The sequence below is a fragment of the Malurus melanocephalus genome, unplaced genomic scaffold (assembly GCF_030028575.1).
Source record: "Malurus melanocephalus ecotype Western Australia unplaced genomic scaffold, MMel_1.1 scaffold_239, whole genome shotgun sequence".
NCBI lineage: Eukaryota > Metazoa > Chordata > Aves > Passeriformes > Maluridae > Malurus > Malurus melanocephalus.
This window is the reverse complement of record NW_026623471.1, coordinates 548,799-573,537: the sequence shown is the minus strand read 5'-3', so window position 1 is coordinate 573,537 and position 24,739 is coordinate 548,799. Positions and strand designations below refer to the sequence as shown.

The 24,739-nt window shown below is 39.0% G+C and overlaps 1 protein-coding gene across 1 annotated transcript in view; it reads left to right on the top strand.

Moving 5' to 3' along the window:
• The window catches only part of CTPS2 (CTP synthase 2), a 62,126-nt gene extending 38,742 nt beyond the window's left edge, over positions 1-23,384 (top strand). Inside the window, exons 14-19 of the mRNA XM_057375103.1 lie at positions 5,225-5,321; positions 7,366-7,421; positions 8,112-8,208; positions 10,683-10,827; positions 18,973-19,083; positions 20,729-23,384. Of these exons, the coding sequence (XP_057231086.1) occupies positions 5,225-5,321; positions 7,366-7,421; positions 8,112-8,208; positions 10,683-10,827; positions 18,973-19,042 (465 nt within the window). The 3' untranslated portion in view covers positions 19,043-19,083; positions 20,729-23,384. The remainder of the gene's footprint in view (positions 1-5,224; positions 5,322-7,365; positions 7,422-8,111; positions 8,209-10,682; positions 10,828-18,972; positions 19,084-20,728) is intronic.
• The last annotated feature ends 1,355 nt before the right edge of the window (positions 23,385-24,739 follow it).

Here is a 24,739-nt window from a genome sequence, read left to right as displayed (position 1 = left end):
CAGATGAACAGAATTTCTTCTAGGACAGTACTAGGATATAAAATAGTGGCACTGAGCATTGCCTGAAACATGGTATCAATAATTCTCAGGGAAGGTTTGGAGTAGCGACCACTTGAAATAAGCAGTTTTCCTGCTTTCTTTCCTTGAGGTAAATGATTTTCCTTCTGTCTTGCTTGTTGAAGGCAGAGATAACTGACAATGAGGTGGTTCTAAATAGCACAATTGGGTTCATGAATGAGAAACAACTGAAATGGATTCTTGCTCATGAGTGATAATTCGGGGAAGAGGAAGTAGAATTTACTGTCCAAAACTGGACAGTTTTGAGGGTAAAATGTGCTGTGCTTTGTCTCTRCCATGGACAATCTCATGCTTCCTTAGCTAATTTGTGTAGTTTAGGAAATGGGGCTTCTCTATGRCTGAGTCTTCCATGGCTATTGCCTGCAGGATATAATAAATCTCTGAGTCAGAGACCATCCAAGTGTMCTATGGTTCATTCTTAGGCTGTGTTTGCCTGTTCCTGTCTCACCATTGTGGTGAGAATGTTTGATGAAGAGATCACCAGGTTCTATCTCACTCTCTAGATTCTTCCCTGTGCTTATGGTACTCAGAGACACAGACTTGCTTCATGCCTTCCTCCTTCTGATATACCTGATTTCACTTACAAGCAATTGCAGTTGGAGAAGTTGCCTTCAAAGGYAGTGGCACAGTTCTGATTTTTGAAAGATGTGTGTGATGGGGTGAAGGATTTCTCCTAGCTACAGATTTGCTGATGTTTCTGAAATTAAATCAGTGAGTATTTAATCATTAATTATAATGTGAGATGGACCAGTCTGAAGTCTGAGAATACTCTTCCATGTTCCTTTTAGTTATTCAAGTCTGTGGCAAATCCTGCCCTTCATGGCATGGCGTGACTGGCATTCCAGTGAATTTGTATAGCCAGCACTATCCACCCCTGTGCCTTTCATTAATGCTAACAGTCTGAAACTTAATGCTTGATTAAGTCTTTAAGCTGACTCTGGGACGTGTGTTTGGAATAACTAAAATGAGTTCTCAAAGTGCTGTTGAGCAATATCTGTATGGGCTTTGCATATGAACATCTCCATTAACTTCCTCAGTTCACTGCACTCTGTTTACAAGTGAGTAAGCACTGGTTGAAAAGAAGCCACACCCTTAATGAATTCTTAAGGAGAAAATGTTATAAAGCATTCTGTAGCAGRATTTCTGCTTTTTCAGACAGGATCCTTAGAAAGCTTCTAACTTTAATGAATACATGCTCCATGGCAGTTACTTAATTCTGAAATAAGAAATGGCAAATCTGTGGAAAAGAGGGTCGCCTGAACTGGAAAATAGTTGGCAGTAGTATGCTGTGGGATTTTAAGAGTATTAGGAGATTTAAACTGGTGTTTGTTGGAGTGCTTGGATACTGTGCTGTGTGTTGGTGAAGAGAGTAGAGGACAGGATTTTTCAAGCTGGTTACTCATATCAGTATGTAACTGCATGRATCAGCTATTGATGATTTCTGCTGTGATCTTCTGCTGGTGGTGGTCATCTTTTTAAAAACAAACATTACTTCAGCCAGAATAATGAAGCACTAAGTGCTAATTTTGCAAGAGGCTTTGTTGGCAGCTGTTCAGTCCTAGGGTGCTGAGTGCTTTAGATAGGTGGGCAGTGATGGGCTTTGCTTGGAACTCAGATATCTCTGGGGGGAAAGGGAACAAGGGGTTCAGGCAAATGTGATCCTTGCACCTCTTTCAGTAACTGAACATGAACCCTCCTTTTTAACGAACAGGGAAAGTCTGGCATCTTGTTTCCTTGCCAGGTTGGAAGCTCTCAGTGCCACTGGTACTGTTGCAGCTGGCAACGTTTTCTTTTAAATGTTTGTACTAAGTTTGTTTCTAAAATAGAATAGATATTAGTATGAGCAACCCATTTGTAGGTGTCTAGGTTTGTTTACTGATGAACTTGGGACTGATTGATCATATCAAATCTACTAAGTACTGACTTATCCTGTAGAGAAATGATGGAATAGTCAATAAAAGGATGAGTTCCTTGAGTTGGGGTTGAGTYCTTGTCAGTTTGTGCTGCTGGATTTTTTTTTTCATAGCTGTGTTCAGCAGGGATTAGTATTCATCAATTCCTGTCACTGTATTCGCTGCTCCTGTCAACCTTTCCTGYACACATCTCTGGTGTGCTGTGTGTTTGGAGCCTCTTTTCAGTGTTCAGTTAATCCCCAGGGTCATGGCATCTCCTGATGCTTTGATCAGCACTTACATTTGTAGTAATTTATTTCAGCATTGATAGATCTTTTGCTCACCAGTCAAGGGCAGAGTAAAAACACAAAAAAAAAATCCAAACTCCAACCTTGTAAAAACATGCTTCCAAAGCTGCTTAGCAATCAGTTGTTCAAATCAAGTAGTGCTTGTCTCCTTCCCCAGCTACTGAAAAACCAAGCCCACAARCAAAACACAGCTCCACGTTCCCCCCTTCTCCTGCCAAGATAACCAGAGTTGATGTATTTCTCCAAATGGCATTGCAGGACACAAGGCAAAACAAAGATAAAGTGTGATGGGCCTGGGGTGATTACTGAAATGATAGGTGTGGGGCTTTCAGTGCCTTTGGCTGCTCTGTGTTGAGTGTCAGGGCTTGAAAGGTTTTCTCATCAGCTTTCATATGTTTTCTAACAACAATGAAACAATCCAAGCAGTAGATATCTGAAAGAAGTTTTCTGTTCATGGGTGGTTGAAGTCGCTTTCCATCAGCAACGTGATTTAAAGCTGATCAGACTGCTTTGTGTTGTGTTTCAATGATTCATGCTTAATTTCATGTTGGCTGTCTGATGTAGTAATACATGTTCTCTGTAAAATCCCTGTAGTTTTGGCAGTTTTCAAACATTTGGGTAAGAAAGACCTAATAAATAGACCTTATCTATTCCTGCAGCCTCCCTACTGATACTTTTTTGTTTCTTGTTGTGTGTGCTCTGTGCTGTTCTCTGCCCTTCAAAGAACTAATGCATAGGAAGAACTGATTTAGTCTGTTCCAGGAACCATAAGCTCTTTGAAGACTCCATTCAGTTGCACATTTGTTCAAAATGACCACTATTTGAAAGCTCATCTTTTTCTGATTAAGTAAATTCTGTATAATATRGCAAAAATTTTCATTAATATGAGTTACTTTTCTGATTCTCATTACTTTCATTGGGCTGTAGGGCAGCAGTGCCACTTTGGTTTCAAAAGCTTCTTGCACAGACTTTGTTACAGAGAAACCCAAGTAATACATAAACATTGAGGGCTGTGCTGCTGTAGTTGCTGGATTTCATCTGAGCCACAGAGCCAAAGCAGTTCTGAGATATTAAAGTAGCTCCTTTCATCACCTGACTACAAAAGTTAGTATGTCAAACCTGGTCCATTTCTTATGATAAATGTAATAGTATTGGAAAAGATGGAGAGCTGGAAACACCCTCCCCCACACCTTGGTGTTGAATCTTCCCTATGAGCCCATTTCTCCAGCCAAAATTYTGTAGGGGTTGCAGCCCCACGTTGGGGTCTGATGACAGAAGGCTTCAGCAGAGCAGATGCTYTGCTGCTGATACCCTCTTTATATTTGTGACCACTAGTTCAAGAAAAAAGTGAAATTAAATGAAAGGAAATAAAATTAATTCAGTAATTTTCATACTTTTAAAATAATAAGGATTCAGTTAATGTGTTTTTTTTCTTCTTTGAATTTGTGGAGGGGGGATTAGCTCAATGTCTTGCACAGTCCTCACCTTTGTGATTTGAGAGGTAATTGAAGGATTTGTAATATCCCATTGGTTTGATCACAACTCCTGCTCATGACATTTTATAATGAGTAAATAACGTTTTGAAGGTATAAGGTTATCCTGAGATAATTACACAGCTGAAATGCATTGGCACAAGGCCAAAGGCTAAGCACTTTCCACCATTCCTACCTAAACTGARTAACTTCACTTTATGAAGTGTATCATCAGAAATTGTTTTCATTACTCCCAGAGGGCAAATTAAAGTTAATAAAAATCCATTCTAGATTACCCATATATATGAATATTTGTATTTTTAGAATTTTTCTTCATCAATTACATTCCTCAGTGACTTTGTATATGTGAATACTAATATGTAGGTCAAAGCTCTGGCACACATTTCTACAATTTTGAACTGTTTTACCTCTCTTAGACAGGTTTCCTCTAAACTGGACTGTCAGACCCTGCAGGAATTTTTAAACTGAGCAAAACTAAACACACTCCTTCCACTAAGGTGTGGTTTCTCACATGCCCTGAATCCCACCATCCTGGGTTTCACTTGAGCCACATAGCAACCAYTGGACCCATCTGCTTCAGTCCTCAGAGTATTTGCATATCCTCATCTTTAAATTTTATATTAAATCACATGTTCTTCATGCAAGGCAATCCAATATTTTGTGAATTCTTCAGCAATCTGAAAAACYCTTTAGTAGAGGTGAATGGAGGGGGGAGTGCTTTTCCATTTCCTGTGATAAATTATTTACATCTATGATCTGAAACAGCACACACATACTGGAGTCACCTCTTCTCATACTCTGCTTTTACAACATTACAGTCTTGCTACAAGTTTCCTCTTTGCTGCTGCTTGCCCTCCTCCTCCTGCTTCCCAAGAGAGAGGTTTTCTTCTCAATAACACAGCTCTTTCTGCCTCTTAGCATGAGGAAGAGCAAGATAAGAAATGTTTGAGTGTGCAGGAATATTTACGCAGGATAATCTTTCGGCCTCTAACACTGTGAGGTTCAGGAACTTTGTTTTTCTAGAGATGGTTTCTTTGTCACGTGATGGATTTTTTTGGTCTATGAATTAGAATTTTTAAAACTCTGTGTACTCTCTTAGCACAAAGAGTAGTGTTGGGCAGAGTTGTCCTGTTGGTAACATTTTGGACAATTTTTTTAAGAAACGCCTTTTTTTCCATCTCAAAAATTAAAAAAAAAGAAATTAGTAAGTTGCTTTTTAAAATCTTAACATTAATTGAGGGAGTTAGTTACCACCAATTAGTTAACATTGTCTGTCTATGACAGTGCCAGTATTGAAGGACAAATAATTTGAAAAGCCAAAAGAAATAACTGGGAATGGTTGGAGGTAAAATACATACCATTTATAAATCTATGCAACTTGCTAGGCAATTGTTTGTTTTAGGGTTTTTTTATTTGTTGAATGAAACAGTGTCTAAACAACTTTTCTCTGCAGGTTATTGACATGCCAGAGCACAATCCTGGAGATATGGGAGGAACAATGAGACTGGGGAAGAGGAGGACTGTTTTCAAAACTGAAAATTCTGTTTTAAGTAAGTTATTGTTCTGCTCATATGACTTTGCCTTTTGGATAGAAGCTTTGTAACATGAAAAATCAAAAATGCTATAACCTTAAGCATACAGTTGGGTGACAGCTTCCCTGAGCTCACTCACTCTGATCCTGTTATTTACATTTACTGAGCATTGGAATTTAAATAAGAAATGAGAGACATCTGTAATTCCCAGTGAAACTGTCAGTTAAGGTCCAATGCTTCTTTAAAAACAATGAGTAAAATGCCAAGGCAACTGAAATTCATTTCATGGTAGTTTAATTCATTATGTTCTTGTGAAGGTCAGAGTGCTTTCTTCCTATTTTCTTTATGAGCTGATCGGTGTGAACCAGGGCTTCTTATCCCACCCTTGAAGCTTCTTTGGCAGAACTAATCCAAACTCCTGCCCATTGTGCTGTTGCCAGACCTAAATATTGCTTGTCATTCCCTGGATTTTCCAGTGCACCTCACCCTGCAGTGTCAGCTGGCCTTGTTGCCTTCATGCTTGCCTTGTCTTGACAACATTTGCCAGACCCTTCTTAACTCCAGTCTCTGATCCAGCACTGCATTAGTCCTAGCCCAGCCTTGGAAACAGTCTTGTTTTGGGAAAGCACAGTATTTGTTGCTGGAAAGGAGCATGATTTGTTTTTTTTTTCTTTTATTCAAAAATTTGTATTTTATTTGCTCAGATAACAAAATAAAAACAATCAGAATATAGAACAATTTATTTACGTTGAACTGTGTGTATTTAAAAATTGAAGTAATACTTTCCTCTTACTAATCAGCCCATTATACAGTATGGATGGTGCAGCAAATGTGTAAAAAGTAGTTTCTTATCCATCAATTAAATATGTGTGTATTTTATTGCCCTGCCCCTGATACTGATCTGAGCTATTATTTTATTAGCTGTGTGGAACTTAAGGAATGTATCCTTCTGAGTGTTTRAAAATGACATTTATTTCAGCAGGAGACCAAAGTGTAATACATATGCACATTTAGTGAAAAATTTAAAGATGCCCATAGTAGTGATCCAACTAACCTGGGTGATGCTTTGCCTACATGTCACATAGATATCTCAAAGTACAGGTTGTTCTGTGGCCTAAACACTTCTTGGAAAAGTTTAAAAAAATTAACTTGTAACTCTTGACCAATATTATGAGTTGTTTAGATCTGTTTAGATCTTTTGTTAGAAAGAATCATAAAAAGCTCTGGTAGTTTAATCACGAAATCTCATTTATTTTTCATATGCTTTACAACTAGTATGGAAATAATAGTTTTGGAAAGGTGGTCCCTTAAAATTTAGGTGCAKACCACTTTTTTGTAAATGGCAGTACTATTATTCTGCAATTTTTGAAGATGTTCCTTGCAGTCCAGCTCTTGTACCAACCCCTCAGTAAGATAGTAATCCTAAAGACCTCAGGGTAATAGAGAGCAAAGTTTCAGCCATGATTATATGAGAAATACGATTGAAATCTGGTTTACTGCATACCTCTAACTGGCTTCTTGTTGCTGTGAAATGTGGAATGTTGAAGATTATACACAGAGGACTGCAAGAGTAATTTGGGTAATGAGATCAGGAAAACAGAAAAAARCAATATTCTCTGTTTGTTCTTTGGAGGTATTATACCAGGTGCCATGCATAATCTATTAAAATTGAGCAAATGTTACTGAAAGGCTTCYTTCCCTGCATCTTTTGCATGCAACTGTTGTAAAACCCTGAAGAGATTTTGCATTACTTATTCACTCGGACTTTTTTTATATATTTTGAGCTTTGCAATTTGAATTACTTACAGCATGTTTAGATTCTCATCTACCTAAGCTATGTCTGGTCAAGGAATGTTGAATATGAGTCAACTCCGGTAATAGAAAATTAAAAGAAATTAGTCCTCACTCAGGAAAAACAGCAAATTGCAGTGAGACAAATAGTGTATTGTTATGTTTAACATGTGTCAAATGTGACCTTTTTGAGTTTTAAATTACAAGAAATAATTGTAGCAACTGTTAAAGCAACACATTGGCATTAATTTCTCTTTTGTTGTATATTCAGGGAAACTTTATGGTGATGAAATGTTCGTAGARGAGCGACACAGGCATCGATATGAGGTAAGCACTGCTGAAGTACTTGGTGCTCAAAAGTAAAGCTTGACAACTTACGTTTCTATTGGCAGTCAGAAAAAAAGCTGGTGGGAGATTTCTTACGTAACCATGAACCAAAATTTGGTAGTGGTTAGACAGTATTGTTTAGATTGGAAGGAACCTCTTTAAGTATTTTGGTCCAGCTCCCTGTTTGCAGCTGAGCCAACTGTAAAATTAGATCACTCCGGATTTTGTTCCATCTAATTCTGAGTCTCTTTGAAGAGGGAATCCACAGTATCTTTTGACAATTTGTTCCAATGCTTAACCACTACATTGGGATCCTTTTTGCTTGTGTCTAATAGGAGAATTCCTTGCGCAGTTTCTTTTTTGGTCTCAGTCATGGGCTATACATTTCTGAGCAGAGTGTGTCTCTATGCTGTCTCATTAGATAGTTGAAGTCAGCCACGAGATCCACTCTTTCCTTTCTCTTTCCCAGRCTCARCAAATCCAGCTCATCCAGTCTCTCYCCCTGTGTTKTATGTGCCCACTTTTAYAAATTTATACCAGAGCTGTTAAAACAAGAAAGCAAAAGTTTCCATCTCTTACGTAATTATTTTCATTCCTGTATGCATGTAAAAAACATTACGATTAATTGCTATGGTTTGTTAAATCCAAAAATAAATAGAACTACAATTATTATTGCTTTCAATGTTTCAGGTGAACCCAGAACTGACTCATTGCTTTGAAGAGAAAGGCTTGAAATTTGTTGGCCATGATACAGAAGGGAACAGGATGGAAATTATTGAACTGGAGAGTGAGTGACTCACTTGTTTGTAATACTTGTTGCATTTGTTAAAACTGTATAAATAGTTAAATGAGATGTAGTCATAATATTTAGCTGTCATAACAGCCAAGATAATTCTGGGGTTASTGCTAATTCCACCTGTGTATTACAATGGGTGAAAATTCAGAGTACGTTAGGAAAAGTCTTACTCTCTGCAAAGACTGTGCATGTATTTGATAACCAGGACAAATAAAGCTTCTTTTCCAAAAGGTCCTAATTCTAGCTCAGGGAGATTTGGCTGTATAGAATCATAGAGTGGTTTGGAAGGTGATATAGTCCAACCTTCTGCTTCAGTGCAGGGCTACCTTCAAATACAGGTCAGGTTCTCAAGAGTGGTGTTAGTCAGGTTTTGAGTATCTCCAAGTAAGATGTRGCTTGGACTTCAAACCAGTCACCACTGTTCTTTGAACCCCAAAGTCTGGCCATTTTTTTAACACACKTTGTGGTCTACCCATAGTCCCCAACTTCCAACTTAAAGGGTAGGAAACCATATCAAAAGCTTTGCTGRAGTCAGAATTAAGGAAAGCTATTGCTCTCCCTGCATCCAGAGACAAATTGTTCTCAGGTTTGTTGTGCCAATCTTCSTGACCTTCATGTGTCTTAATGTTCTGTGGTTCCTTGGATCCTTCTTTTTGTCTTGAAGAAGAGCATGGTGACTGGCTTTTTCTAGTCATCAAGGACCTCTGGCCTTTTAATAAAAACCAGTTTTACAGTGACATTGCCCTGCTCCCTAAGAACCCTCAAACACTCTAGGTCAGGTCCCGATATGTGTTCATTTTGCTTGAGTATATGAAAAATGTATATGTGCMATGTAGCCAAAGTGTATGACATTACTAGAGTATATTACCTATCTTCATCCTTGCAGTAGAGACCTTCAAAATTTGACAAGACTCTGAGCAACCTGATTTAACTTGGAGTTTATCCCTGCTTGGAGCAGGAGGTTGGGAATAGAGTCCTCCCAAGGTGCCTTCCAATCACTTTGTCTTTCAGTTMCCCTCTAGTTAGAACCATATAAATGGAAGTATGAAAGTCAAATAGAAAGAAAGCTCCTTTGTTTCGCACAAGTGATTCAGAGAGATGARTGTTTGATCCTTTGGAAGTATTACTTTACCAAGTAAGACTTGATGTCTTTTCTAAAAGATTCTGAAATAAAAAGGAGTTACACTGTGTATGTTTGTTGAATGGTACATAGAGTAGCTTTTCAGAACCATCTTTTTGATTTTGATTGGATTTTTGATTAACTCTTTAGTGTTAAGTCGCTGTTGGCTAGATAAGTATCAGGCACCTGAAGATGCAGGATAGATTAATAAACTACTAATTGTTATGGATGTTCTTGGGTTAGTTTGTCCCTGACAGATTATCTCCGTTGCACTTGCTGTTGTTGGGAGGTTATTTTGTCTGCCCCACATGAAACAACTTCTGTAGAGAGCACTGAGAAATAAATGAGGCAGAAATTTTAAATTGGATGTTTCTGTGAAAGAAATAAAAGTAGCAGTAAAACTTGGRATTATTTCACAATGGGCTGCAAGGAGATGGTTACTAAGGAAGAACAATCATAGGTATGTACGGTGGGTTGGAGCAGAAACATAAAAATAACAGTACACCAGCTAGCTTAGGCAACACTTTTGAGCAAACTATCCCCACAGGAAATATTTGGTGCTTTGTCATTGAAGTTCTGGGGTAAATCTAGGATCCAGGTTCTCTTTAATATAATTACAGCAGCAGAGAGAACAGTATACTAGACCCTGCAGTCTATCTTCCTAGAAGAAAAGTGCTGATTTCTTCTCATCACTTACTCTGTACTGCAGAGAAATTCCTTGAATGTTGGGAACTATTTTGGAAGTTGTCAAACCAGAGGAGATCTGTAGTTGGTTTTGTCCAATGTCCTGGCACTTGAAGTGATCAATATTAGCTCCATTAAAAAAGAGAAGGAATGGGTTATCAGCATGAAAGATTGTAAAAACTTTTCTTTCTTCTCCGTTCTTCTGAAGAAAATAGAAAGGAAGCAGAAGTAGTAGTAAAATGGTGCTTTGAGTGAGAAACAGAGATGAAGATTCTAGAAAGTATGAAGCAACATATTGTTCTGAATAGACATGCATAAATAGATACTGGAAACCAAAATACTATGAAAATAACATGATGAATGTAAACTTAGTGACTTTTCCACTTGTGCCCCCTTTCCCCTGCCCCTTACATGTTRGTACAGGTTTATTATTCAGTTTTTATGAATCACAAGATAATTTTTCCTTGGTTTTCCCTACTGACTTCTGCCTCTATTGTCAGTAGCTTTTTGTAGAAGTTTCTGCTGCCTCACCCTTAAGTTTACATGTGCCGATCTGGCTTCTGGAGACCTGTCTGAAATCTTCAATAAATGTTTTTTCCTGAAAGTTTTTCTACTCTCTTCTTCCTACATAGTGTAATTTTCTTCGATGTCTGTCTTGTAGATCACCCATATTTTGTGGGAGTTCAGTTCCACCCAGAATTTTCCTCAAGACCTATGAAACCTTCACCTCCATACCTTGGACTGTTGCTAGCAGCAACTGGAACACTGAACGCATACCTGCAGCGTGGATGTAAATTGTCTCCAAGGTAATCTTTMTTTGTTGCTTGCCTGCAGTTTGACAGTTGCATTTTTGAAGGTACTATCCCATCCTTCAATTCAGMAGGCCAGAAGAGGAAAAGGAGTTCTCCATGTATTGATTTCCTTGTTGCTGTGTGTGCCTGTCATAAACCTGGGTGTAAAATAACCTGTAAGCAGGAAGCACAGTTCCTCACTTCTTCCTTTTCAGAGGCTGTTAGGGATAAAGGCAGAACTCCACATTACAATCAGAAAAAAAAAGTAAAAAACCTTTATTAAATTCAAATGAAGACAGCAGCCTTCTGTGTTAACTTCCATTGACAGCAGCTTCATCAGGAAAGAGATTTGTCAGAGGATCAGGCATTGAAGTGAAATTCTTACCTAGCTGTACTTGAATGATGATAGCAACAACAAAGAAAACACTGATTTTATTTTGCAATAGCTAAATAATAAATACTTGCACATACAGGCCTGAAATAAAACAGTTAGGATACCTTTAGACTTACAGAAAGGTTTGTATCTAGGTCAAAAYTGGATGGTTCAGCCCAAATTCTTTGTCCTAGGTCTCTTGGACACAGAGGTCTTGGTTTTTTGAATGTAGCAATGTTTTTTAGGCAGGGTTAACTAATTGTTGTTTATTTCAATGATATTAGTAGCAGTTACAATTTTATTATAATAGCAATAATAAAGAAGTCAGAGGGAAGCCTTGGGCACAATAACAAAAATGAAAAAAATAATCACAAAATGACTGAATAATAATATTGAACAGAYCYAACTCTTGCATTTTGACTTACCCTYTAAAGARGWCACCAAACATTAATTCTGTGGGTTGGCCTTTTTATTCTTTTGAGTCCTGTGTTCTGTTGAAATACAAGACTGAATCTATTGAAATCCAAGTGAGTCTCACTTTTGTTAAGTGAGAAATAGAAATTTTATTAATGATGAGTAGTAATGGGAAAATAGCCAAGCCAGACCAGACTAATCTGTTTTGGTTCCCTACTCCTTTATGGGTATCAGTTTTTATTCACTCTGCCCAACTGTGCAGTGATGTACATACAAAGAGAATGAATTTCTGATCTGGAAACTACAGCTTGATTGAAACACTCCCGTCATTGTTAGTGGTGGTCATAACTTTAGCTACCATTTAAAATCTGTGCTGGTGTAAAACACACATCAAATTTTTGGGTTGCTTGGTAAGGCAGAGTCTCCCATTTCCGTGATCTTCAGTCTCACCCTCTTGGTGGGAATTCTGTCTCACACTTCATCTTGCTTCACAGGTCCCAACGTCCTGTCTTACACTGCTTCGTCCCATAAGTAAACTTACTCATTTTTCTGAGATAAAGAAAATTTACTTATTTTAAAATGAGTGATCTGCATGTGTCCTGCTAATTTAGATCCCTTAGCATTATAGCAGCTCTGCTGTCTAACCTTGACCTAAAGTTTCAGCCACTACTGAATGTGCTGCACTTCGACTTACTTGAATGAATCATTCAAAATGTATAYCCAACTCCTTTTCAAGTTCATAGAATAAATTCCTACCAAATCTTAAACATTTAGAAAAAAACCCACCCCCCCAAACCTTAATATATAATTACAGATTTTGCTATTTACCTGGTTACACAGCAATCAGAGAAAACCACTGTGTCTTGAGAAAGAGCACTGGAATAGGAAAGCATTTTGAGGMTAAAAGAGGAACATTTTGTAGGGAAGAATGTTCAGGAGGGAATCACAGTGTTAATTACAGCACATGTACTCATATTAATATACCCACCTGCTGAGTGGAAAGGAATTCCAATGTAAACTTTTAAACCCCAGAATGCTAATGATTTCATTGAGTTATAAATGTAAGGCATGTCATAGCAAGGCTGAAAGAAGTCTGAGGAAAGGATTTTCTGCACACCTCATCCAGCACACCCACATGAGCTGGGGTTGTACTGTTGGCYAGAGCAAAGTAAGCTGCAAGGGAATTTGTGGAGACTGGCAAGTTGAGCAGATTACCTGTGCAAGGCTGCCATAAACACTAAAAAGAGAGTGCATGATAATGAAGTCCTGAGACAAAAGGAAATATGTATTTCAGCATAAGAGTCTTAACAGAAAGCTATTACCTCGGAACATGTAAGAGCCTCATAATTAGGGTGCAATTTTACAATATTTGACACCTGGACAGAAGCCCTAGCTTGTCAGCAAAGCTAATAATAAATTTAAAGATGCATTAARACTTCCAGGAGAGTGCCCTAAGTGAATGAAAGGGAATAAACAGTCTCTTAAATTTTTGTGAGGCCTAGTCTGGTACAGGCAGAACATACCTAGTTTGAGGCTGGAATGTTTGTTGGGAGTAAGCTTAGTTTCTAGAAACTTTGGTGTATGTAGAGACAGTCAAGAACTGACCAAAGGATCAGAGTAACTCAGTGATTAATTGTTACTTACTTACCTGAAGTGGTAGTTGGGCACCCACGATGCCTTTGTGGTTTCAGCCTCTTGTGCTTTATGGCTCGGGTGCTCAACCATCAAACAAAGGCATGCACTTCATTTCCTTGTGAATGGTTTTAGATCATGACCTTTTCCAAACCCTTCCATGGAAATAGTGAAGTCAACATTTCATACAGAAGGGAGAAACGTGGTGGGAGACTGCCAATTTAAGTTTTCATTTTCAAGGACAGAGAAAACAAAACTGCATGAAACTCAAAGTGTGCAATACTCACAAATAAGCTGCTTTATGAGMGAAAACAAAAGGTTTTAATAGGAAACCAGTGGATGAAGAGGGGACTTCCACATGTAATGTTGTTGGCTTTTACTGAGACTTATGTAGTTTCATTTGGAAAAATTAATAAAAACTGACTTATCTTTGGGAACAGAATAATATGGGTTGCAAAACCACTGGTGTACAATAAAGCCATGTTTCTTGTTTTGTTTTGGTTTGTTTTTTTCCCCTTATCCAGTTYAGCATCAGCAGGCTTTATTTCTTCTTTTGTCTACAACCAGCACCTTTATTAATGGCCCGCGAGAGTAAGCCAGAGTGTATTAATTATATTTGCAAATAATATCATTTGAATAAGAGCTGAAAGCGCTCTTCAGAACAAAGAAGTAACACAGAAGAAAATGCAGGAAATTCAGTAGTCTGTGCTAAATCTAATGACATCTTTGGAGGAAGAGGATGAGAAGCTAAAGATAAATAATTTAAACACAAACGTCCAGTACAAGGGAGGAAATGTAGGAAGTGAGAGGTGTTCCTAGGTAAGTGTGAGTGCCTTTCACTAGTGCCAAAAAAAAACCTTTGGAAAGCATTAGTGAATATGCTAATGTGAGGCACCAGTCAATGCTTCTWGTCACAGAGTACTCAAGTTCTGGGCAGGTTATTAATGAAAGATGACAARTGAGCTGTGTTCAGAGACAAGGAGCAAAAGTGGCCGGAGAACAGAAGGAGTGTTGCATTAAATAAAACACCAAAAATCTCAGAAAATTTGCCCACATGGTGCTTACTGCACTAGCATGGTCCAGCTATYTCCCAACTCAGCTGTGGAGGAAAGCACCCGTGAACAGAGCAGAAAACAACCTGTGTGTCACGTTCTGGTGTCTCATGTCCCCTGGACCCTGTCCCCAGTCAAGAACACATTTGGCACAGCATCATGCTGCTTCCATTGGCCAAATCCAGACGTGATTTGAAGGAAATGAGATTTGAAGATTGTCAAGAGAGCAGCGAGAGAGGGGCTGCTCCACGAACGATGACCCTGGGGGAGCCAGGGGTGGGAGCTGGCCCGGTAGGGATGGGGTCCTGACTACAGAGTCAGTACCAGGCGAGTGCTCTGGCTCCTGTGACAGTCATCAGCTGAGGATGGTTGGGGCAGCAAAGCTCCYGTTACCCTCAGAGCTCTTACAGAGGACTAGAGAAAAGTTTTAMATGAAATCCTTTCTTAACCATACTGGTACTTAGTAATGGTTGGTTATGTCAGTTAACTTCGTCATTTAAATATTCGCTGTTTACAGTGAAAACCCTTCTGAGCTCATCCCCTCAAGCTTTTTTCTGTAGTTGTTAAATGCMCTTTAAGGAACCAAATAGCTCATGATAACTGTTATGTGGGTCACTTATGCATTTCATGCTGCAAGTGCCTGTTCCTCTCCAGTGGTTGTCCAGAGCTGCTGGTGACTGTCCCAGGTGAAGATGTTATCCTGGGTCCAGTTATGTGAGTGCAGGTGGTTGGGAGTTCAGAATGGGCAGTTTTGGGTGTGTGCTGAGGGATTCCGAGATGAAATCAGGTTTTAGGAAAGCATAGGATTGTATRATGAWGACCATAATAATAAAGGATATATGWATATTTTATGACCATAAATGATATCTGTGATTTTTTTTACCACATAATGATCTTTAAATACATACTGAGAATATGGCTGACTGCAGTTATAACCATTGCAYAATCAAATATGCATTTATTCAAAATAATGCTTTAAGGACATAATCATTTTAATAATTCAGCTTGGGGAGCGGGGAATAAATGATAATAATACACAGATTTCCTTTTGCTGAGTCCTCAAAAGCTAAACAACTTAAACAACCGCAGCCTGTACTAAATTTATCTGTACTTCATGTATCTTTAATTTGCACTGAGGGAGAAATGTACTTAGCTTGGCTCCTTACAGGGCATAGCATTCCTGTAACAGTTGTTTAAATTCCTTACATTTCTGGAAAAGGAGTTTTTTATCAATTGTACATTAAAAATGAATGAAAGAAGAGCTCCCCTGAAATTGCCAAATACTTTGTTTCTAAAGAATATTGATCTGAATTTTCCAAGTGAAAAACAGAATGTTCAAAAGGTACCCATTTTACAGGAGCAAAGTGACCAAAATTATTCATGTTAAAGACTAAAGTGACTGCCTGATGCTGTGACACTGCATAGAGTTTTGTTACATTTTCTTTATCCTTGGCCATTTCTTTATACTACAGATCCCACAAAAAAAAAGGAAAAAAGAAAAAAAAAAAAAAGAACTGTTTAGGTTAGGTCTTAGAACTGGTTGCCTTAGATCTGCTCAGTGGCTCCTTTTTGTTGGAGTCCACTGTTGTAAGGATTGTTACAAAAAAAAGATGAAGTGGGTGTCGAGTTCCTGCCCAAAATAATTACTAATTAATTTGACCACAAACTGAGAGAAAACTTGCTGAAGCAAATGTAAGCATATTTTTTCAGTGGTAGGCTCAGTGTGAGGAAGAATTTCCTAAAGGAATGCTGGRCTTATTTGATTTCTCACCACCCCCACTTTCACAGCCAGCAGATTTAAGTAAGGTTGCTTAATATTACCAACTGTGAGCACAAAGCATCCATTTGGTTTTTGTGTTTAATATCTGTGTRCAACTCATTGTAATTTGGAACAAAGTACACATTTATTCCAAAGAGAAAAGATGACTTGTTTATAGTTGATACCMCCTGCAGTTTTCCTTCAGATTACATGAGTCAAGTACATTTGACATCAGAGTAAATCTTAGAAACCGGACACCAATGCTGGTTTGAAGCTGTAACAGGTGTAGATATGCCAAGTTTCAGGAGTGTCTGTTTGCTTTCAAGTCCACTGGCAGCTTAACTCTTGCAATTCTGGTTTTCTTGGGGCCCAGGGTGTTACTGTTAAGATGCTGCCACAGGTTCTGGGTGTGCATAGAGATCTCATTCAAGCAGCTGAAACTGAGACTGACAGTTACCTGAGTCTGAATCCCAAGGGCTGATCCTTACTGGGGTCCTTTATTGCCCTTGGGGACCTGCTTGTGAGACATAAAACTGCCTTACACCCCATAGAGCAGCCCTAAAGTAGGGGAGACGGTGAGGTGCTACTGCAGAAGTCAAGAATGTGTTGGTGAGAACCCTTCTGTGGGATGTGGTGTCAAATSTTGTACTGAAATTGGGCAGTGTGGCAACGGGAACAAAGCTCATCAGCTGAGTAAGTGTTGTAACCTCTGCTCTAATGGCCAARTGAGCCTCAGCTTTGGCAAACTGCAAACAGCTTAGGCTGCTGGGCTGGTAAGTCASTGAAATCACAGAAACATCCAGGCTYTGTGATGGCTTCTGTGGRCAAATGCCTCTAAAACCTGTGTCATTGAGGGGGGAGGGCCTAGGGTGAGAGTGCTGGGTGGGGATGAGCACCTGGCTGCCTCCAGGAGATGGAGCTGGACAGTTCTCCATGCACCTCATGGGTCCTTCAGCATTGTCCTTGAACATCTACCCACAACAACATCTGAGTCCCAGACTGTTGTATACAGAGCTCTGGCATGGTTTTGGGCTCTGATTACCACTGGGCAGCAGAGCTAAATAAAAAAAAAAAGCACCAGTTCTCTGAAGACTTTGGGCTTAAATCAGGGCTGTCATAAGATTATGCAGTTCTCTGCAATCACAGTTTAGCTCTCTGTTCTGTGGACAGTTTTTGCTATTTTGCTGTGATGTGAAAACGCAWAACTGTTTTAATAATACTGAATTTTTGTTCCATGTTTCCACGGGTACTTTCAGAAAAAAGTAAGTACAATGTTGGYGATGTTGTGTTTGTCTGTGTGCATCTGGCATGCTTGAACATTCTGTTAACAACACTTTCCTCATTTGAGCTGTGTAATTGATCACCAGCTGGTGACATGATCAAATTGAGCATTTCACACTAGCCTGATATGACACACTCTTTATAAGAACTATTCCAGCAGTGTGTGTCATGCAAAGAAAGGGCAGACTGCTCTAGGTGAAGTCTTAATGTTAGGACAGCCAGAATATCTGTTATTTTACACAAAAATTGATACAGTGACTTGCTGTAACTGTGGGTGACTTTCCTTACAGAAGTATAAATTAAACGAGGTGACTGTTGATGCCATTCCTCCCGTCCCACTCTGTTCAGGTGTCTGTCTTTTTAGCTCTTCTCTCTTTGRTTTTGCTTTTCTCTCCAAGAAGAGGGGGTGAAATTCAGTAACAAGCAGCAGAGTAGCTGAGTGCAGTTTGTTCAGTGTTCCACATTTCAGTGTTGATCAAAGGCCTCCAGCTGTGGGGCTGCACGGCTCCCTTGGAGCATTWCCAGCAGGGACCCACTGCTGAAGCTCTGTCTGGGTGTCCTGGGCTCGCTGCCTCAGCAGGAGATCCTKCCCAGGGATGGGAGCGTGGTGTGACTGGGTCCTGCTGCCTGCAGCGTGAAGGGTGGGAGGGAAAAGGGACATGTGACAACTGTGTGGAGTTGGGACCCACGGCTGTCACCATGTTCCCGCTCCAGTGAGGTCTGAGATCCTCACCTGTGCTGTGCTAATCACAGCCTGTGCTCTGCAGGGTCACAGAATTTCTGGGTCCAGAATTTCTGCTGCTCAGATGTGCTTGTGAGTTCCCTGGGCTCCCTTTGCTGGCTTCTCATCTGGGGAAATTTGAGTATCTGGAAAAGACTGTAGAAGTGAAATATAGTAGGGAGTGGTTGAGGCTGAGGCACTTCTGAAAAGATTTAAGATAAAATTGGAGACCCAAAGACATCTTACTGACTGAACATGGCSGTTTGTGGACACTTCTTTCTCTCAGTCACCGTGGTGATTCCTGTTCTTCACTGTTTCCTTGTTCTCGCCACTTACAAAACAATCACTTGCATGGCAGTTTGGTCTGTGAAAAGCAGTCTGCTTCTCTCAGGAAACAGCAAAAGGGGATAAAACCTCTGGAAAAACTGTCAGGATATAGCTTGGTGCCATGAAAGTTACTYGTGTTCTGACTAGAAGAGCAAGAATTATAATTTAAGTGTAAATTGAAGAATTCTGAGCTAATAAAGTTGTCTTAAGTTTTTCCTTTGGTCAAAACAATTATTTTCTTTACCATAAAAGAGAAATTCCTTTTATTCTTGCTCTGAATAACTGTTATTCTTTATGTTGTTAATCATGATCATAGACATACAGCACCAGCAAAATATAGAATGAATGTACAGGAGCCAAGCAAAAAGAAATTGAACATACTGTTTATCAGGTAGAACATTCTTCCTCATCAGGTCTTACAAACTCCAGCCCATTCCTTTAGAGGAAGGTRTTCTAAAATACCATGGTTTTGGCATGAGCTTAAAGTTTTCTGGAAATGARTTGCATTTGAGGAAAGTGTTGATCATGTGCATCATGGGTTGGAGGGTTTGGAATAAAATGYTTGGTTTAGATCCTTCTGAATTCTTATTGCTTCTTACAGTGACAGCTACAGTGACCTAAGTGATGACAGCTCTCCAGAAAAAGAGTTTCCTTATTCTGACACAAGCTGAAATGGTTGTATGAGAGCACAGAAATGGATGATGCTATTGAGGTAAACTGAAATATTTTGATACTGCTTTTTGACTGTTTTATTCTAGACTTAAAACAGGAGATAAAGCTAATTAATTTCTCACTTTGTTTCAAGTCCCACCTGAGAGCTTATGTCTTCTTTCTTGTCTGTAGCACTTGTTTTCCTCTTCTGCTGCTTAACTSTGCAATTGAGATGTTAAAGTCTTCTAAGTGTTTTGGGTACATCTTTTATGTATGATACTGCACAAAACCAAGTTGTGTTACTGTTTGAAGATACATTAAAAATACATTTTTAAATTATGGGGGTTTTTGTGTCTTCAGTTTTCCAGTTGGAATCACTTCAAGTACACTACGTAGAGATRACTTTAAATTTTGCATTAATATTCACCTGTAATTGCATCTGATGCATTGATACCACAAAGACATCCCAGTGTAAATACTTGGATTTAATCTGCCGAGACATAGAGATACAAATGAGTTTTATAAAATTGTAGCTTTGTTTGCCATAGGCTTTGCCACAGTGATGTTGCATTGGTGGTGTATTCACTTATAAACATGGCAGTCACAGATTTCCTTTCAGTTTGGATGTTGTATTTCCTGTGAGGCACATGATCTCTGCAGGATCTGAGCTTGAAACTTAGTCTTACTTTATTTTTCCTGTGCAGATTCATCAGAGCTGGGGCTGTTATGACACCCTCAATCATGCTTCTCAGTATTTCTGAGCACTTTTGTAAGGCAGAATTTCCCCCTCAATTGTGTCTCACGTGGTGTAGACACTAAGCAGCTGTGCCAAACACACAATTAAAAAGGCTCTGTATGCACTTCTGCCTGATGGTCTCCTCATCAAAGTAGTGAGATGCTAGAAACTGGAGTTCAGTCCTTAGATGCATGGGTTTCTTCTGATATTTTCAATTGARTTCTCCTTCATGTACCACATGTTAAAGATAATGGCTCATCCCCAAATCATGAGAGTGAAGAACAGAATGTTAAATGATTTAATGACCTGGTACATGTACATACAGTACTGATGCATGGCCTAAAATAAGCAAAAAATAAGGAGACAAAATGTTCCTTTTCACTCTTTGCTGGATTCTTCCCACCTCCARACATCACAATGGTTCTGTTTCTTGAGACCAACACAAAGTACAGGACAGTCCCTTTGGAAAAGCCCTTGCTTTCCTCAATGTAATTTATGAATGGTAGTTCTCTGTTTATCGTGGCAGCACGACTTGTTCAGTGCTTGGATGAGTATTTTCATGATGTTTTTGAGTGGTTAGCAGCAGCCATGGTGATTTTGTTGGAACATGATACTAGTGGATACCAAYTGTATTCAAGAATTACTTTAGAAAGGATTAAATAACTAAATYCAGATATTAAGGAATGGGAGAAGCATTGGCTCATTTATTTTTATCTCATGGTTAATTCTGTCTATTAATCAGAGCTGGATGCACATGTAGRCTATATTCAGCTTTGTGGTTTTGCTTTATGCTGTTTGATGCAGRTGAAATGCATCTACTTGTAGTATTTACATAGGACTGCTTTGAAATCAATCAACAAATATGAGTGAAAATTACATAAGCATGAAATAATCTGAGTTATAGAAGAAATATTTTTAATAATTGCTTTTTTTACATTTAATCTTCCTTCCTCTTCTTTTTGTGTTGCAGAAACTTGGGAACAGGCCAATATTGAATAGAAGAAAGTAGAAGAGTAAACTGCTTGCAGTTCTCATACTGTTTCTTCCTCTACTATTCTGATTACAGATGACAGTTTTACTGTTCTGTAGCAAAAACTGTTCTGTGTAAATGCTGTTTCTCTTCAAAAGTTACCAAACGGTTGCGCACCTTAGCTGTTAATCATTATTCATCTTGTCCTATATTTCAGAGTGATCTCAGGTGAATTGTATTAATTCACTAGTTCACAGCTGTTCTTGGTTTGAAGGAAGATTTGACTGGTTTCAGTTTGCCTTGGAACAGGAAGACAGAATTCATTAGTTCTTGGGAATGAGGGGAAATGCACTAAAACATTTAAGGGAAAATTGTTTTATTCTTGAGCAGTAGAAAACTGTTGCAGGTTTTTTTCCCTATTAAGCTTGTATATGTGGTTTTTTTTACTTTTTTGCTGTTCAATATGTACAAATGAAAAATGGTTGCTGTATTTCAGCTCTGTGTGATTATAATAATTAATGTTGAATGCAAGTTTTTTCACTTTTTTTTATAAGTGATTTGACTTCGCATAAATTCATTTGCTCTGCTTCTCCTGGAAGTCTGATATACTGAATGTAATTCTAACCTACAAAATTACAGAAGTGGTATTAAAAGGTGGTTTTATATTTGTATTTTGTAAGAGAGAAAGTAAATAACTTTATATGTTAAGCTCTAGTTTCTTGTATGAAAGTTGTATAAAAAACAGGCATAAACCTGGAGAGTTATCTGGCCTCCAGCTGTGCCACAGTTAATTGCAGTCAATAAGTGTAAAGCAAATTAAGTAAGGTTCACCCTTGTTTTCCTGCATCCTGTGACCACTCCATTGTCATGGCACTTACCCCCCAGCAGAATGGAATGATGTTTTAATTTAGAAATCACTGCATCACAACTGCAGGCAGCCCTGCAAAGCCAGGGAGAGAGAGAAGAGGAAGGTGAGAGGTGCTGTTCTGCCTGTAAGGCTGGATCCCGTTATCTGTGGGCCATCATCAAACCTGTCACRGAAGCTGAACCTGAGCTATGTAACTGATGGGCTCCAGATGCTTGGAACACAYTTTTCTATAAAGAAAAATTCTGGATTTTGAGTGTTGTGCTTCATTTTGATTTTGGGCRAAGTGACTTCTTTAATTCATCAGAAGTTAGATATCTGCACAGAAGTAAAAAGCACCATTTTCCTTGTTACAGCTTTGTAAAACAGCAAGTTTGAGAGCTTTGCATTGCTATAGAAAATCTCAGGTTACACAGCAAATTTGTCTCTTCACTAAAAGAAGCTTTAATGGTAATGAAACACAAAGTATATTTTCATGGCAGCACTTTCCTAAAGTAGTTTGTGAATAYGTGCCTTAGAAATAGTGACAGCAGGATTGATGTCACTGTATGTCTTGCCCAATGAAAGACACTGGCCACTGCTTTGTGAAATGTGAAAAATTTCCTAAGATTGTAATGTGCAAATGTATTTTCAAAACATTTTCAATAAATGGTGTTATTTGGAAGTGTTTGAGTACCTGCTAAAAAATTGTGGWGCCAATTGTGAACTGTGGTGTTAAGGAGAGAACTCATCATTTAATCATKTTGCAGTTGTATTGCCTGTGAGAAACTGTGATTTTACAAAAAAAAAAAAAATAAAGGGGACAAAAAGACATCCAACCTGAAGTGCAGCTGGAAGTAGCACCCTTGCCAGTGCTCTTCCATGTAAAAGCAGTTTTGAGCAATACCTTAAAAGTAGCGGTTGAGTTCTCTGCAGGAACCTGTGGAAGCAGGAATTGCAGCCCTGAGCTAAAGGAGGTTTTCAGGAAAGGCAGATTGTCAACGATCACAAGGGCGGGAGCTTGCTGCCCAAAAGGATGTGGAGGAGATAAGGGAGTCAAGTGTGTAAAGAAGCAAATGACTTACTAACTTGAGCTAACGTCCTCATGGGAGTTGTGTTACAGCTGCCATGGCAATGCAAATGTAATGTGTTTCTCCCCAAAGTCTGAGTGCATTGATGACAGTAGGGAGTGTGAATACAGCCTGGAGAACTTCTGAGMTGGCAGCAAAGCCAGATCAGTGCAGAAGTGAACAGGAGCTGTGGAAACCTGTGTGGGACTGGCTGAAGCTCATTTCCCACAACTTCACTGTTTGGATACGTGAGGTGACCAAAATCTGCTGAGAAAGGGAGCAAGGGGGAGCAAGGGGGAGCAGAGCAGCACTGCCCTTGAAGAACAAAGAGCCTCTTCCAGCATCCTGTGGAAACTCACTGCAACATGACAGGAGAGTAAACAAATGATACAATTGTTTCTGTGCTGAATAACGCCTCATCCTAGCACACAGGTAGGAGAAGGCTTCTGCACTGGGACATCTGCGKGGGAGTTGTGTTTCTGTGCCTCAGCCTTTTATCCCATGCAGTGCTTCGTTTTTCCCTGCTGGYAGCTGTTAGCTCTGTGATAACTTCCAGACAAACTCTTGCCACTTCACCCTGTCCCCACTGTTGACATGGGTCATGCTTTGTTCAAGGATTTCTCACCTTTTCCCAGGTAGCAGCCTTTGTGTTCTTGATGACAATGAACTTAGTATCTCGGATATTTCTCCCTTTATTTAGTACTGTCTAGATTTTCAGGTATTCAGTTGTGTCTGAATTGGTAATTACCATAGTGATTCACCTAACAGGGTGAAATGAATAAGAACTCTAAAATAATTGTATGAGCAAAGTCTATGTACGTTCCACTATGTGGGAGGGTCATATTTGTAYAGCTCCTCTAAAATGACTCAGAATATTTACATCAGCATCTATTAGCTGTCCAAAGAAGATGTCTGTTGCCTCAGTTGGAAATTCACTCTGAATTGCAATTCTAGAAATTTTGATTTTTTYAGTCTCTGGTTGATTCTCTTGATTCTATGTGTAAATATATTTTTAACCTTTTTTTTTAATGTGAACTAACTTTTCATGGAGCACAGAAGTGACCAGTTCTATTGTTCTTGATTCTTATACAAATAAGTCATCTTCAGTAGTTTGGTTTCTTGCTCTTTAAATACCTCATGGATTGCAGGATTTAACATCCTGCTGTGACCTAGCTGACCTACTGCTAGAATAAACTCTATTAAAATGTCTTTCATCTTGTAAAAATTATGTACTTTAATCTTTACACTTTGATGATTTGTTTGCATATGGAATATTTTCTCTGCTTGTAACATCCTAATTCATTTGAAGAAATTGGTTGCTTTATTGGACTYCTGGTAACATGCTCTCACAAATTTGGATCAGAGCCTAGAAAACCAGCTTTTCCTGAAGTGTGGACCTCATTCTGTGTTTCAGGAGTGCTCCTGGATAGGTGAGGCTGTCTTTTCTACTTCTATGGATCCTCACTTAAKAATTGAAGAAACTTAACTAGTTGGAAGATGCCAGTGAAATGATGACTGAAAGCATAGTTTGGATAACGTAAGGACTGACCCAAGWCTTGGATTGAAGCATAATCCATCACTCCGTATATTTACAGGAATAGTTAGGATAGTCTGCTCTGAGCTTCTGCATAACATATCCTCATCCAATAGCAGCTTCAATAAATCCCTGATTTCATAGAGTCAGTCTGAGAAATAAAAACATGACCTTGGGTGTCTTTTTGTTTGAATATTGCTTTTGCTACTTTCAGAACATGCTGCTTATTGCCTAAGTACAGATTTGCAGAAATAGTTTGGAGAAATAGTGCAGCTTTGGAGCAATAGTGCAGCTTTGGAGCAAACCCTCTTAGTACAAGTGATTGATTTCCCACAGCAGCTGTTGTGGACCAGACCTCAGATCCTTTTGGAGGAAATGAAATTGGAAGATTCATTCCAAAACCTGGTGTGATTCAGCTCTGAGCCCACCCAGGGAAGAACACTGCTGCAGGTGCCTCTGTTGGGCATCCACTGAGTGTGTGCCAACAGAAAGCTTTCAAACCATGGAGTGTTCCTGTGAAACCCAAAAATGTTTCCTATTTTATGAGGGTGGTATTCACCTTC